At 37.9% G+C, this 17,158-nt stretch overlaps 1 protein-coding gene across 1 annotated transcript in view; it reads left to right on the top strand.

Annotated features, from left to right (window-relative positions):
* Positions 1–1,054: 1,054 nt before the first annotated feature.
* Positions 1,055–17,158, top strand: part of LOC106883332 (uncharacterized) — a 51,647-nt gene continuing 35,543 nt past the window's right edge. The window contains exons 1-2 of the mRNA XM_089356229.1: positions 1,055–1,139; positions 5,044–5,122. Of these exons, the coding sequence (XP_089212355.1) occupies positions 1,116–1,139; positions 5,044–5,122 (103 nt within the window). The 5' untranslated portion in view covers positions 1,055–1,115. The remainder of the gene's footprint in view (positions 1,140–5,043; positions 5,123–17,158) is intronic.

The raw sequence follows: 17,158 nt of genomic DNA, 5'->3' as shown, positions 1-17,158 counted from the left end.
ATAACAATAGCAGTAATACATATATAACAATATGCGAGAAGGAAATATCTATCTAGACTATTGTTCCCAGTTTCAAAATAAATCACAGGTGCGTCAATGCTCCCGGTTCATTTAGAATATTCTGGTTAGAATTTTTTTAATAGAGATTGTCATGGAGAATTATTAAAATTTCTTTTTTGTAAACTAGAGATTAAATGAGATTAGTAGCAAGGAAAAATTTTATTGGTTATTTGAAAGACCAATCGTATATTCTAAAGTTTCTCTCACGTCTCTCTCTCTCTCTCTCTCTCTCTCTCTCTCTCTCTCTCTCTCTCTCTCTCTCTCTCTCTCTCTCTCTCTCTCTCTCTCTCCACTCTCACTTCCATCTGTCTCTCTATCTATCTGTGTGTGCGTGTGTCATACTTAGGTACGCAAGCACATATACATACAGAAGTAAGTATGTGGCCATATAGAAACGTAGATGCAGACATACTCATACAAAATACAAATAAATAGAATTGTATGTATGTATGCATGTATGTATGTATGTATGTATGTATGTATGTATGTGTGTATGTATGTATGTATGCGTGTATATATATATATATATATATATATATATATATATATATATATATATGTATATATACTCACACACACACACACATATATATATATATTTATATATATATAAATATATATACACATATATAAGTAGATATAAACATACATTCATATGGATATATATATCACACTCTTTTCTTTCTCCCCTTCTCTCTCTTTCTCTCTCTGTCTTTATATATGTATATATATATATATATATATATATATATATATATATATATATATATATATATATATATACATACACACACATATATATGCATACATACATACACACACACATATGTATATACATATATTGTATATGTATACCCACTACAGCCTTCCGCGCTCACAAGTACACACACACATACAGGAACAAAATATACATAAAAATTAATTGCTATAGTGATGAAAATTAACAAATCCCTAATCATTTGAATACAACATAATCAATACGCCCTTCGTAAGAAAGTATATAAGGGCTTTACAAAGCAACATCTCTTGAAGTCGTTACTCCTGGTCAGTACAGAATGACGCTTCACCACAAATCCACAGTAGGTTCTTTTTTCAGAATTTATTTGTTTATTTCTCTTCTGCATGTTTTTATATATTAATTTTCTCATTTTCTCATCTTTCAGTACCTACCTCTTCTTCTTCTTCTTCTTCTTCTTCTTCTTCTTCTTCTTCTTCTTCTTCTTCTTCTTCTTCTTCTTCTTCTTCTTCTTCTTCTTCTTCTTCTTCTTCTTCTTCTTCTTCTTCTTCTTCTTCTTCTTCTTCTTCTTCTTCTTCTTCTTCTTCTTCTTCTTCTTCAGAAGGCAGTGAGCTGGCAGAATCGTTAGCATGCTGGACGAAATGCTTAGCGGTATTTCGTACGTCACTGCGTTATGGTTTCAAATTCCGCCGAGGTCAACTTTGCCTTTCATCCTTTCGGGGTCGATAAATTAAGTACCAGTGAATCACAGGGGTCGATGTAATCGACTAGTCTCTCCTCCCGCCAAATTTCAGGACTTGTGCCTATAGTAGAAAGGATTATTATTATTATTATTATTATTATTATTATTATTATTATTATTATTATTATTACTGTTCAGTAGTTTTATTTTTATAACGTGCTTTCACTTCACTACCGAGCGCAGCCCTGTGCGCCTTGGGTATGTGCTGTGGTTTGCTGTGGTGCTCTTATGTTTACTGTATTGAAAGTGTTTTGCGTAGAATGTGTGCAGTACCCAGTAGTGCAATTTTCTGTATGTTATATATATTTGTAAGTCCTGGTGTCTTTGTTATGTATTTGTCTGAATATGTTTTTATTAAACCTAAGGCACCTACTATGATAGGAATTGTTTCTGTTTTTAGATTCCACATTCGAGTTATCTCTATTTCCAGGTCTTTGTATTTTGAAAGTTTTTCCATTTCTTTTAGAGAAACGTTGTCATCTGCTGGTATTGATACATCAATTAGAAAGCATTTTTTTTCTTCATGATCTTTGACAACTATATCTGGTCGATTTGCCTTAATTTCTCTATCTGTGTGTATTGGCATATCCCAGAGTATAGTTGCTTTCTCGTTTTCTGTGACCTTTTCTGGCGTGTGTTTATACCATCTTTTTTCTGTTGTTATTCCATAGTGTTGGCATAGCTTCCAGTGTATATAGGTCCCAGCTCTGTCGTGTCTGTGAATATATTCCTTCTTAGCCAGGACTGGGCAGCCAGAGATAATATGATTTATTGTTTCTTGTCCATCTCCACATATTCTACAGTTACTTGTTATGTTTCTTTTCATTATGTGTTTTTGGTAATTTCTGGTGGGGAGGCTTTGTTCTTGTGCAGCAATTAAAAATCCTTCAGTCTCTGCTTTGAGTCCTGAGCTTCTCAACCATTGCTGGGATTTTTCTCTGTCTATTTCTTTTGCATTTAGTTTAGCCCAGTATTTACCATGTAGGGGATTTTCTTGCAATCGTTTTATCATGGTCCGTTGCTGTTCTAGTTTTAGTTTGGATTTCATTTGTTTTATAGCTTTTCTTCTTCTTCTTCTTCTTCTTCTTCTTCTTCTTCTTCTTCTTCTTCTTCTTCTTCTTCTTCTTCTTCTTCTTCTTCTTCTTCTTCTTCTTCTTCTTCTTCTTCTTCTTCTTCTTCTTCTTCTTCTTCTTCTTCTTCTTCTTCTTCTTCTTCTTCTTCTTCTTCTTCTTCTTCTTCGTATTTGTTAGGTAGATTGATTTCTTGTTTGTATTTGTCAGCTTCCTTAAATACTGAAAACAGTTTTTTGTTTTGCTCGTGTTTTGTGGCTATTTGTATTAGTTTTCCTTGCTTCTGGAGTAGGTATTTTTGCAGTCCTATGGTGGTTATTTTATAATAGTGTTCTAGCTGTATAAGACCCCTGCCACCTTCTGTGCGGTGTATATATAGCCTTTCTATGTCAGATTTTGGGTGGTGCATCCTATATCCTGTCATTATTTTTCTTGTTTTCCTGTCTATTTTAGATATTTCGTTTAGTGTCCAGTTAAGGATGTTGTAGCTGTAGCTTATAACTGGGACAGCTAAAGTATTGATACCCATTATCTTGTTTTTAGCATTGAGCTCTGTTTTTAGTATTGATCTAACTCGTCTATAGTACTCTTTCTTTATTTTTTCTTTCATTTGTGTATGTTGTATCCTATCTAGTTCATTGACTCCTAAATACTTGTATGGTTGGCTTTCGTCTAGTTCTCTTATTTCATTGGCTTTATCTAGTGTTATATTGCTACTTTTAACTAATTTTCCTCTTTTCAGGGTTGCTTTGGCACATTTTTCTAATCCGAATTTCATATCTATTTCCTTGGTAAAGCCGTGTACTGTCTGTAGTAATTTTTCTAGCTCTCTGTCGTTTTTAGCATATAATTTTAGGTCATCCATATATAGAAGGTGGCTGACTGTTTTTCCGTAGCATTTGTAACCGCATCCAGTTCTATTTAGCAATTCAGTTAAGGGTGTGAGTGCCAGGCAGAACAGGAGTGGAGAGAGCGTGTCTCCCTGGAATATTCCTCTTCTAATGGGGATGGCTTTCGTTTTCACAAGTCCCTCTTTGTTTGGAGCTGTAACACTGTCTGCCATTTGTTCATTGAGTGCCTTATGTATTTTATAATAATTGGTGCCACTTTGTTTATGGCTAGTGTTTCCAGAATCCACGTGTGGGGAACACTGTCGAAAGCCTTTTGGTAGTCCACCCAGGCCATACTGAGGCCTTTCTTCTTTCTGCGGCTGTCTTCAGTTATGGCTTTATTGATCAATAATTGATCTTTACAGCCGTATGAGCCCTTGCAGCATCCCTTCTGCTCTTCTGGAAACAGGTTGTTATTTTCCAGGTGCTTACTTAATCTCTGCGATATTCTTGCAGTAAAGGCTTTGTAGATCGTAGGGAGACAGGTTATAGGTCTATAGTTTTGTGGTTTCTCCGTTTCCGTGGATTTGGGGATTAAGATGGTTTTCCTTTTCGTGAGCCATTCAGGCATTGTCTCTGGCTCTGCTAGTATGTTGTTAAAGTTTTCTGCCAGCTTTTTCTGCATTCCTGGCAGGTGTTTTAACCAGAAATTGGGGATCTTATTATTATTATTATTATTATTATTATTATTATTATTATTATTATTATTATTATTATTATTATTAAGACGGTGAGCTGGCAGAATCTTTAGCACGCTGGGCGAAATGCTTAGCGGTATTTCGTCTGCTGCTACGTTCTGAGTTCAAATTCCGCCGAGGTTAACTTTGCCTTTCATCTTTTCGGGGTCGATAAATTAAGTACCAGTTAAACACTAGAGTCAATGTAATCGACTAGTCTCTCCTTCCGCCAAATTTCAGGCATTGTACCGATAGTAGAAAGGATTATTATTATTATTCAGGCGACGAGCGAGCAGAATCGTTAACATACCGGACAAAATGCTTAGCAGCATTTCGTCCGTCTTCACGTTTTGAGTTCAAATTCCGCCGAGGTCGACTTTGCTTTCATCTTTTCGGGTTCGATAAATTAAGTGCCATTTGAACACTGGGATCGATGTAATTGACTCATCCCCACCTCTCCCAAGCTACCCTTGTGGCAAAAATTTGAAATAGTACCAATAATAATAATTATCATTATTTCGGGGTTGATAAAATAAGTACCAGTGAAACACTAGGGTCGATGTAATATCGACTAGTCCCCTGCCCCCAAATTTCCGGCCTTGTACTTTCAGTTGAAAGGATTATTATCATTATAAAAGCAGCGGACAAAATGCATCGCGGTGTTTTGCCTGTCTACATTCTGGGTTCAAATGCCGCCACGGTTGACTTTGCCTTTCACCCTTTCGGGGTCCATAAAATAGAATACCAGTTGAGCACTGGGATTAAATTAATCGTCTAGCCCCTTCCACCTTAAATTTATTGGCCTTGTGCCAAAAAATCTGAAAGAATTATTGAATAATCAATAATTTATTTTACATTTTCTTTGCAGAAATTTGGCACCATGTCATTAAATATAATTTTCCTAATAACATTGTGTTGCCTAATTAAGGAAACATTGTCTACATCTTGTAAGTATTTTAGATCTTTTAAAATATATTCATTAAACAGATTTTAATTCCAGAACATAAATTCGGGGATAAACTTATTGAGGAAATTTAGATTCATATAATCGATATAATGCTTTAAAAATAATTTATAAAAGCACAGCAAAAACCAAGCAAAAAACAAAACAAAACATAAAACAAATAGAAACTTTTTAAGAGATGAATTTATTGAAGCTATAACGCATCTAATAATTTGCATCGTGTCCGAGTGGTCACGTTAGTCGGCATAAACACGAAAGCAGATTTTCATTAAAAATTCTTCATAAAGTACCGTCATGGCCGTGTGGTTAACAAACTCGTTTTGCAACCATGAGGTATCGGTTTCAGTCCCACTAAGCGGCACCTTATGTTTCTGCAATATTTACGGACTGACCAGTGTCTTGTGAGTGAATTTGTTAGACGGAATCTGTGTGGAGGTCTGTCGTGTGTGTGTATGTTTGTGTGTGTGCGTGTGTGTGTGTGTGTGTGTGTATTAATTTATATATATATATATATATATATATATATATATATATATATATATATATATCTCCCTCTCTCTTTCCCTATTCCCCCCTCTGTGTTTCTTCTCTGCCTCCCGCTATCTTTCACTTCCTCTCTATCCTCTACTCCCCTTCTGGGCTTAAAAAACGAAGATGGCACCAAAGTGGGAAAAGAAAGAGTTAGATCTTCTGTTGCGAGCATTGTGATTGCTAGTGGCGATCCCCCAAACAACATCATCACTGCTGCACTGAAGAATAATGGCTTTCACAGAACCACTGAACAGATAGAGCGGAAGAAGAATGAATTCCTCCGCTCGTATGCACTCATCAGACCACACATGGACACCCTAGATGTCATAATCAAAAACCATTGTGGAAAGGCTGATAAGGATGGAGAGGAGGAGAGGGAAAAGGAAAAGGAAAAACACCCGGAAGTCTCTCTGACCCAGTGGCTCCTCAAAAGAATGGATCACCCACTCCTATGAATAAACACGCAGAAAAGGATAGTGGAGCCAAGGAAGCAGCAAATAGAAGCCCCTCTGTGCCAGTGGTCCTACAAAGGAAAGGAGCCCTCACCCCAACAGATAACCAGTGGGAAACAGTACCCACAAAGAAAGGAAGAACAAAAAGTAGAAAATCCCAAGGTGGATCCAATGCCATCCAAGACACCAAAGGAAAGAAGAAATTTGGAAGGCACCCAAAAACTTGCAAATTTTACCTGCAAGGCAAATGTTGGCATGGGGAAGACGGCAAAAACTGCCGGTTTGCCCACCCGACACCCCGCCAAAACTACAAAGGTTTAAAGGATAAAAAACTACCCCGAGGAAAGACGACAGATGTCCCCAAGGAGAAAATTCAAGGACGTGCGCTCTTCAGAAATCTTACGCAACGCAGCAGCTGAGCAAGAGTCTTTTTAGTGCATGGCGCAAAAGATAATGCAGCAGCTGACGTGGCTACGCCAAGCACAGACGAGGAACCTTGCCCTCCACTGCGCAAGACCACCACAGCCAACAGACATGGGATGGCCTCCCCTAACGCCTGCACAGGCACCACGCCAATATTTTTACTAAATATTGGGGGCCTGTTGCACTATAATAATAAAAGCAAAATTTCTTTCCTGAGAGACCTTGCTGCATGCAATCAAGCCCTATGCATAGCACTCGTGGAAACTCACCTCAGCCCTGATATAGAGGATGCAGAAGTACACGTACCAAAATATGTCATACTACGAACAGACAGAAGGGAAAGGCGCCATGGTGGAGTTGCTGTATACATCCGTGACGACCTCACACCCCAGGTCTTACTGTCATACTCAAATTCGGTATGCGACACCCTAGTTGTATACATAAGACAACATAATATAGTCATATGCAATGCATATTCCCCACCGGATGCTCCAAACCACATAGGCAAATTTGAAGATTGCCTCACTAGAATTAAAGAAATCCTCATGAAACTGGAACACCATGTGACCATATTTCTTATGGGTGATTTCAACTTCCCCAACGTCAAATGGCCCGAAGGTCTCATACTCTCAGGAATGACTTATCGCAAGCAAGCACAGGTGGAATGCCTGCTCAACCTCACCAATGCCCTATTCATGGAGCAAACTGTTCTCAGACCAACTAGAGCGAATAACATTCTAGAGCTCTGCTTCACGAACAATACGGACATCATTCATGATGTGAAAGTGACGCCGACATTAGTTTCGGATCACAACATAATAGAGCTGTCTATGTTTGGGCCAAAAGAAACCAGAGACATACAGCCTAAAGGAAGCACCCAAAATCTCTCCAATCTGAACTTCCACAAAGCGGACTGGAAATCGATTCAGAAAGAGATCCTCAGAGAGGATTGGCCAAAATGTCTCTCCACACCAGACATTGACATGAAACTAGAATGTTTCATGTCTACTGTGCAAGCCATAAGCCAGAAATATGTCCCAGAGCACAAGGCCAAAACAAATAGGAACAAGATTCCAAGGGAGAGGAAGATCCTCATGAGACGACGGACAAAAGTTGCAAATCGACTCAACCAGCATCCCAAGAATGGCGAAAGGTCCCGCCTAAAAACGACACTGATGGAGATCGAAAAAAGGCTGCAACAATCCTATGTGAAGGAGAGAACACACAAAGAAGCCTGGCTTATAAAAAACATTAAGTCAAACCCAAAGGCCTTCTTTCATTACGCAAAAGAAACAGCCTCAGTACGCTGCAAGATTGGACCCCTCTTCGAAAAGGATGGCTCCCTCACAGACAGTCCAACTAGGATCAGTGAGGTACTGAATGAGCAATTCAAAAGTGTCTTCACCACTCCATTGGAGCACAGACAAGTGAACAAACCAGTGGACTTCTTTGCTACCTCCCCTATAACCAGTGAGGCAGTTACGATGGAATACATCAACATTAGCGAAGAAGATGTATTACTAGCCATACATGAAGTGGACACAAACTCAACTGCTGGCCCTGATGGTTTCCCAGCAATCCTCCTTAAATCGTGTAAGCAAACGGAAGACTGCCAAGCAAGCTGAAGGAGGGAATAATATGCCCAATCCATAAAGGGGGAAGCAGAGCAGATGCCAAAAACTATAGGCCTATCTTTCCATGACTTCACACATCAGCAAAGTCATGGAAAGGATAGTCAGAGGAAAACTAATCGCATTCCTTGAAGAAAATAAATTGCTGAGTGATACCCAACATGGCTTTCGACCAGGTGGGAGCTGCCTGACCCAGCTCTTACAACATTACGACTGGATGTTGAGACAGTTACTCAACAACTCAAATGTGCACGTAATATACCTTGATTTTGCAAAAGCTTTTGACAAAGTGGAACATGGTGTGATATGCCACAAACTGCGTGATCTTGGCATAGCTGGAAAACTTGGAGAGTGGTTACATGACTTTCTGAAAGATAGAAGTCAGGCAGTAGTGGCTAATGGAGCCACCTCTATGAAAACACAAATAATGAGCGGTGTTCCACAGGGCTCTGTCTTGGGACCATTGCTTTTTATAGTCGCTCTCTCAGATATGCCTTCAAGTGCCCGGATAGCCACTCTTGCAAGCTACGCAGACGATACAAAAGTCTCGCAGAAAATACAGAACTCCAGTGATGTTGCACACCTGCAGCAGGAATTGGACTCAGTTTACAGATGGGCTGAGGACAATAATATGCAGTTTAATGCTGAAAAATTCCAAGCCCTGCGCTACCAACGTCCAAAACTGAATATGAAACTTACAGAGTACACTGGTCCACAGGGAATTTCAATCCCAGAGCCTAAATCAGTGAGAGACCTGGGTATCGACATGAGTGATGATACCTCTTTCCAAGTGCACATTACCAGAATGGCAACAAAGTGCAGACGATTGGCTGGATGGATCCTGAGAACATTCAGAACTAGAGATAAGGAAACCATGATGATCCTCTGGAGGACATTCGTCCTCAGCCGCCTGGATTACTGCTCACAGCTGTGGTCACCCACCAGTCTGAAATTAACAACAGACCTTGAAGCAATCCAGAGGAGATTTACAAAGAAGATTGTCTCTTTGCAACTGCTCAGCTACTGGGAAAGGCTGAAACAGCTAAGACTCTACTCCCTGGAGAGAAGGCGGGAGAGGTATGCAGTAATATACATCTGGAAGATCCTGGAAGGAATTGTGCCAAATTTTGGCATTGAAAGCTACACCAATGCCAGAACGGGACGACACTGCATAGTGCCAAAGATCCCAGCAATGCCATCGCGCTTCAGGACCAGTTACTGCAACAGCTTGGGATTCAGGGGCCCACAGCTTTTTAATATTCTCCTAAAGAGCCTGAGGAATCTGCACAAAGTAGATGTAGGAGTTTTTAAATCAAAGCTGGACCTCTTCCTATCGAGAGTCCCAGATGATCCTACCTCGCGGCAGGAGGTGCAAATGAGGGTTGCTAAATCAAACTCCATTCTTCACCAAGTGCCACATATTGTAAGAGGCTCCCTGTAATAACAGTGTAGCAACACGGTGGTGCATCAGCATGGCCGCAGCTCTAAGCTGAAACTTAAAAAAAAAAAAAAAAAAAAATATATATATATATATATATATATATATCTATCTATCTATCTATCTATCTATCTATCTATCTATCTATCTATCTATCTATCTATCTATATATATATATATATATATATATATATATATATATATATATATATATATATATATATATATATATATATATATATATATATATATATATATATATATATATATATATATATATATATATATATATATATATATATATATATATATATATATATATATATATATATATATATATATATATATATATATATATATATATATATATATATATATATATATATATATATATATATATATATATATATATATATATATATATATATATATATATATATATATATATATATATATATATATATATATATATATATATATATATATATATATATATATATATATATATATATATATATATATATATATATATATATATATATATATATATATATATATATATATATATATATATATATATATATATATATGAAGCCCGTGGCTTAGTGGTTAGGGTGTCAGCACCATGATTGTAAGATAGTGGTTTCGATTCCTGGACCGGGTGACGTGTTGTGTTCTTGAGCAAAACACTTCATTTCACGTTGCTCCAGTCCACTCAGCTGGCAAAAATGAGTAATTCTACGATGGACTGGCGTCCCGTCCAGCTAGGGTACACATACGCCATTGAAATCGGAAGACCGGGCCCATGAGCCTGGCTAGGCTTTAAAAGAGCGCGTTTATTTTTTTTACTTTTACATGAAAGCACGAGGCCTAGTGGTTTGGGTGTTGCATTCACGATCGCTAGATCATAGGTTCGATTCCAGCACCGAGCGATGTGTTACGTCCTTGAATAAAATGCTTCATCTCACGTTGCTTTGCGATCATTTCGACATCTGACGCGTGGCACACCTGTTGCACCTGTTCAGACAACGTCGATCTGATGAAGAGAGTGAACTAATGTGCGGCACGAACGTTTGATCACTATAAACAATCATTTGTACAAATCGTTCAGCAAAAACTGAATGCTTATTCGTTGTCTTTCACAGGAGAGTCTGTCATATAAAGGTAGAATCGGTAGCACATCGTAGCGGCATTTCGCCCTTTACGTTCTGAGTTCAAATTCCGCCAAGGTTAACTTTACCTTCTATCCTTTCGGGGTCGATAAAACAAGTATCAGTTGAGTATTGGGGTTGATGTAATCGACTTATCCCCTCCTCTCAAATTGCTGATCTCGTGCCAAATTTGAAACCATATGTATGTATGTATGTATGTATGTATGTATGTATGTATGTATGTACGTATGTATGTATGCATGCATGTATGTGTGTATGTATGTATGTATGCATGTATGTATGTGCGTGTGCGTTTATGCGTGTGTATGTATGTGTGTGTGTATCTGTGTTTATTTCCTCCACCAGCTAATGACCAGTGTTGGTTAGTTTACGTTCCCGTAAATTAGTGGTTCAGCAAAGGAAACCGATAGAATAAGTACTAAACTACAAAAAAAAAAAAAAAAAAGGAGAAAGACTAAAACTCCCCACTGTCCCGAAAACCAAAGAAATACTGGAGTCCATTTGTTCGACTAGAAAAACAAAGAAAACCCAAACACCCTTCAATGCGGTTCCCCAGTATGGTCGTAATCCAATGACTAACAAATTAAAGCTAAAAATGCAAAGGAAGAGTGACTTATCAGTATATAGAATGAAGTCCCAATATTCTTTTCTACTCTAGGCACAAGGCCCGAAGTTTTGGGGGAGGGAGCCAGTCAATTAGCTCGACCCCAGTACGTAACTGGTACTTAATTTATCGACCCCGAAAGGATAAAAAGCAAAGTCGACCATGGCGGAATTTGAACGCAAATACAGACGAAATACCGCTGAGCATTTCGCCCGGCGTGCTAACGATTCTGCCAGCTCGCCGCCTTAGGAAGTCGCCATATTCGTCAAAGTCTGATGTCTAGGTTTAAGTGAAAAATCAGCAAAGTGCCTCGGTGTGTTCAGTAAAAGTTACGCAACAGCATTCAGTAAGACTACCCTCCAACTCATTGACTTGCGATCTTCTCTGTTTATGCATGGAAACATAGAAAAGCATTTTGCCTTGGAAATATCTTAGCAGCAGCAAATCTGACAGGAGGTTAAGTATGTTTCGTTAAAGGACGAAGCACTACCATGTCAGAGCAGCCGCAGCGGCAGCAGAGGCGGCGGTGGCGGTGGCGGCGGCAACAGCAACAATGCCATCAACAGTGACGACGACGAAAACGCTTCTGCTGCTGCCGCTACTACTACTACTACTACTACTACTACTACTACTACTACTACTACTACTACTACTACTACTACTACTACTACTACAACAACGACGACTACTATTGCTACCACTACAACTTCCACTACTACTGCTGCTACTACTACTACTACTACTACTACTACTACTACTACTACTACTACTACTACTACTGCAACAATAAAAGCTACAACTGCTACTGCTACTACTATTACTACTACTGCTACTGCTACTACTATTACTACTACGGCCACCACCACCACCACCACCACCACCACCGCCGCCGCTGCTGCTGCTGCTACTACTACTACTACTACTACTACTACTACTACTACTACTACAGTCTGATAAGTCCTGTTGGCGAGCAAAGGTGTGTGTAGGTCTGGGCAGGTGATTGCGTTGGACCGTTTCCAAGGCAACAGAATCACTCTCAATAAACCATAAATCAGTATAAACTTCAAGTAATATTTACCCATGAAAAGTAATAAAAGAGAAATATTGATACCATTAACAGACATGGCTGTGTGGTAAGAAGTTTGGTTTCCGACCACATGGTTCCGAGTTCAGTCCCACTGCATGGTACCTCGGGCAAGTGTCTTCTACTATAGTTTCGAGTTATAGTATGTGTGTGTGTGTGTGTGTTTGTCTCCCTGTTATCGTTTGCCAACCGATGTTGGTATGCTTATGTCCTCGTAACTTAGCAGTTCGGCAAAACAGAAACCGATAAGATAAGTACTAGGCTTACAAAGAATAAATCCTGGGGTTGATTTCTTCGACTAAAACCCTTTAAGGTGGTGCTCCAGCATGGTCGCAGTCAATTGACTGAAACAATAAAAGTATATGTATGTATGTATGCATGTGTGTGTGTATGTATGTGCGCGTGCGTCTGTGTGTGTGTGTGTGTGTGTGTGTGTGTGTGTGTGTGTGTGTGTAGGTGTGTGTCTTGTCTTTGTGTTTTGTCCACGACCCCGCCACCGTTTGACAACTGATGCTGGCTGTTTCCGTCCCCGCGGCATAGCGGTTCAGCAAAATAGACCGATAGAATAAGTATAAAGCTTAAAAAAAAAAAAATAAATAAAAATAAGCACTGGAGTTCGTTCGACAAAAGCCCCTGCCAAGGCGGTGCCTCAGCATGGCCGCAACCACCAACACCAAACAGGAGAACTTCATTTGAATGAATGCTCCAACGCTCTGATTGCAGGAATTTGATGGAGAACGTTCTACTTTGATATAAAAAAGACAAAAGAATATCGGCAAAAAAAAAACAGGAATATTTATGACAATCACAACACTTATAAATCACTACCACAGATCCCTCAAGGCTCTTTCTTTCGATGCACTAAAACATTAAACTGTCAATTTTCTTTCCTTCTTCTCCCAATTAATCTTCTTCCCTCTCTCTCCCATCCTCCTCTCTTTATATACCTCCTCCTCTTACCTTTGCTCTCTCTATCTTTTTCCTTTCTTTCTCTCTCCTTTCCCTTTTACTTCTCCCTCTCTATACATATTATTTTCTACTCTAGGTACAAAGTTCGAAATTTTTGGGGAGTTCTATATGTATGTGTATGTGGGTGTATGTGTGTGCGCGCGCGCGTGCGCGCGTGCATGGTCAGGTTAGTAAAGTCGAGTACTAAGTTAGGAAGAAGGATATGTATAGAAAGATAGAAGTAAAAAGGAAAGGGGGAAAAAGAAAGAGAAGATAGATATATATACATATATATATATATATATATATATATATATATATATAAAAATGAGAATGTGTGTCTGTCTGTCTGTCTGTGTGTGTGAATCCCTAAAACTCGAGAACTACGCAACCAATTTCATTCAAATTTTACACATGCCTTACTTAGGGTTCCAGTTGTGTTTTAGTCAAAATTTTTTAAAAAACTTCTTGCAGAGTTCGAGCCCACGGCAACATAATATCTCCTCCACTATTTAAGTATTACGTGTCAAAAGTGAAACAAAAACACTCATGTCAAATACTTTCACTTTAAAAATGAAACTATTCTACTAGCTGAAACAATCACATTTCGATACTGTAATGACAGATACTTTCAGAGAGAGAGAAAGAGAAAGAGAGAGAGAGAGAGAGAGATGTATATGTATACATATAGATGTATATGTACACGTTATTCCTCTAACTGAAACAATCACATTTCGATACTGTAATGACAGATACTTTCAGAGAGAGAGAGAGAGAGAGAGAGAGAGAGAGAGAGAGAGAGAGAGAGAGAGAGAGAGAGAGAGAGAGAGAGAGATGTATATGTATATATATATAGATGTATATGTACACGTATATGTATAGATATATATATATATATATATATAGATAGATATAGATCTATATGCATACATGTATATGTATACATATGTGTAGATGTATATATATATAGATGTACATGTAATATGTACACATATATACATATATATACATGCATACAGATATCTATACTATATACACCCATCACACACATGCACATGGACACAAACACACACATTAGTCATTTGTTTTCTTATCCATAACTACGTCAAAAGTACTGAATGGATCTTTATGAAATTTGGAAATTACATTCTATGCATAACGGCCATAACTCCCATGAAAATTCATATATTTTTGATGTTGATGAAATTTTAACCCGAACATAACAGATGAGCATTATTTGTAATTCAACGGTACAACAGTGTAAGACTACCCTTTCAGATATACTTACATTGTGATTTCTGCAATGTGGTGCATAAATTGTCAAGTAAATGAGACGCATCTTTGCCTCCACTGATTCACTTGCAAAGTGTTGAGTAAAATTATTTCGTTGCAGACCTCCTTTGAGTCTTTTTATTATCACTGCGACACACATAGTCCCCAGTTGGTAACATTGATTTCAAGGCCTTCCCAGATGAGAGACTGGTTGTTCTAAGACATTTATCGATTGTAAATTTTGTCTGCAATTTGGAAATTATATTCCATGCATAACGGCCATAACTCCCATGAAAATTCATATATTTTTGATGTTGATGAAATTTTAACCCGAACATAACAGGTGAGCACTGTCTGTAGCTGGTCTTCTCTTGGAAGAGCCCCGCTTCTCACATGGACAACTGTATGTTAGCTGCTCAAGAGTGGGCAGCAAAAAAACCCTATTTGCATATGCTCCACAAGGGAAAACAAGGAACATTGTTTACAACGAGGTGTTATAATCACAACAGCAACAAAGTATGTACATGATCACCTTCTTTCACGAAACTTAATTGACTTTCATATATTTATATTGATATACATATATATACGTGTGTTTGGGTGCGTGTGTCTGTGTATATATATATATATCTATATATAAAAATGAGAATGTGTGTCTGTCTGTCTGTCTGTCTGTGTGTCTGTCTGTCTGTGTGTCTGTGTGTCTGTCTGTCTGTGTGCCTGTGTGTCTGTCTGTCTGTGTGTCTGTGTGAATCCCTAAAACTCGAGAACTACACAACTCTCTTTTACAAACCCAGTGAAAATACATATATTTCATATGTCAAAGAAATTCAAGCAATACATATAACACCAAAGTTAAAAACATTCCCAACAATTCCACAATCCCCAACCTCCAGAGCTATTGAAGAAACTGTTATCATCAACTGACCAAGATTCCTAACATTTGCAAAACAAAATTAGACAATACGACGCTGTACTACAGATGACATCATTTGGAACCACAAGAGATTTAACTGAGGCAGCATTCATCCAAACTTTCAAGATCCAACCTCAGATTTATCATCGCATTGTCTCTCTACTACCTCTGTCAAATGAATCACCAAAATTGGCCTTTCACTATTTATAATCTGTACCTGTTTGTTTGGTTATGAAATAAAATACACAAAACGTGTTTCTGAATTACGTGTATTTACTTTATATACATATGAGTTGAAAACTTTCTTCTAGCATTCCACTTAATATCTATGTTCCATGCTGGCATGGATCGGAGAGTTATTAATGTAGAAATATGGTATCGTAGCTATTAACAGTTGAGGGTTGCGTAGTCTATTATTCTCTTTAACCCGGGCAACGCCGGGTATTTCTGCTAGTATATATATATATATATATATATATATATATATATATATATATATATATGGAGAGAGAGAGCGAGCCAAACTGAGAGAAAGGGGATATAAAGAGAGGAACGCGACAAAGCAAGCCGTTTGAATTACACGTATAACTCATTTTTGCCGGCTGAGTAGACTGGTGCAACATGAAATAAAGCTCAAGAACACAATGCACCGGCAGGAATCGAACTCACGACCTTACGATCGTGAGCCGAATACTCTAACCACCAAGCCACACGCCTTCACACAAATGCAATATCCATCCATCCATCCATCCATCCATCCATCCATCCATCCATCCATTCTAACTATCTATTTAGTCTTCCGTTATTCACGAAATCCAACCAGTCGCGTTTGCAGGAACATTTTTTGTGCCCAGGAAATATTTATTTATATTTACTCGAATATTGATATCAATATTCAGTTTTGGATTTATGTGGATGTAGTAAAGCTTCAGATTGCTTTCGGTAAGTTAGAATACACACTCACACACATTTCTATAGGAAATCTCTATCATTACAAAAAGCCATATACATACAAAAGAATTCAAACCACCCTCCAGTTATAACTAAGAAATTTGTAGATAACATATGTAAATATGAGAATTTCTAAATTATTTTCATACGGATACAATTGCAGCAGGATTACTCTCTCTCTCTTTCTCTGTCTATTTGTTTCTCTCTCGGTCTGTCTGTCTCTATTTCTACATAATGTATATTTATAAAACACACACACACATAAATATTATCTCTCTATATAATATTTGTATATATGTATACATGTGTATATTTATTGTTTGTACTATTCTATATTTTATTTACCACATTGCAGCACTAATATATTTTGCCCACCTATCTAATTCGGTGCCCCGTTGCCTTCCATTTTAGCCACCATTACATTCATTTTTTTATTTACTTACTAATTGTTTCTAAAGTGTATCACCTACTATTTTTCTACATTATTTTTTCTACTGAATTCGTCCATTGCATTCTTTATACATTTCAATACTTCTCCTTTCCTCTCTTTCCCTTTTCTTCCTTTTCTTTTTCCATTTTACCCTTTCTTTTATCCTC

This window comes from Octopus bimaculoides, chromosome 8 (assembly GCF_046866305.1).
Source record: "Octopus bimaculoides isolate indiv1 chromosome 8, ASM4686630v1, whole genome shotgun sequence".
NCBI classification, from domain to species: domain Eukaryota; kingdom Metazoa; phylum Mollusca; class Cephalopoda; order Octopoda; family Octopodidae; genus Octopus; species Octopus bimaculoides.
The sequence above is the reverse complement of the archived record's forward strand: the minus strand, read 5'-3'. Positions and strand labels throughout refer to the sequence as shown.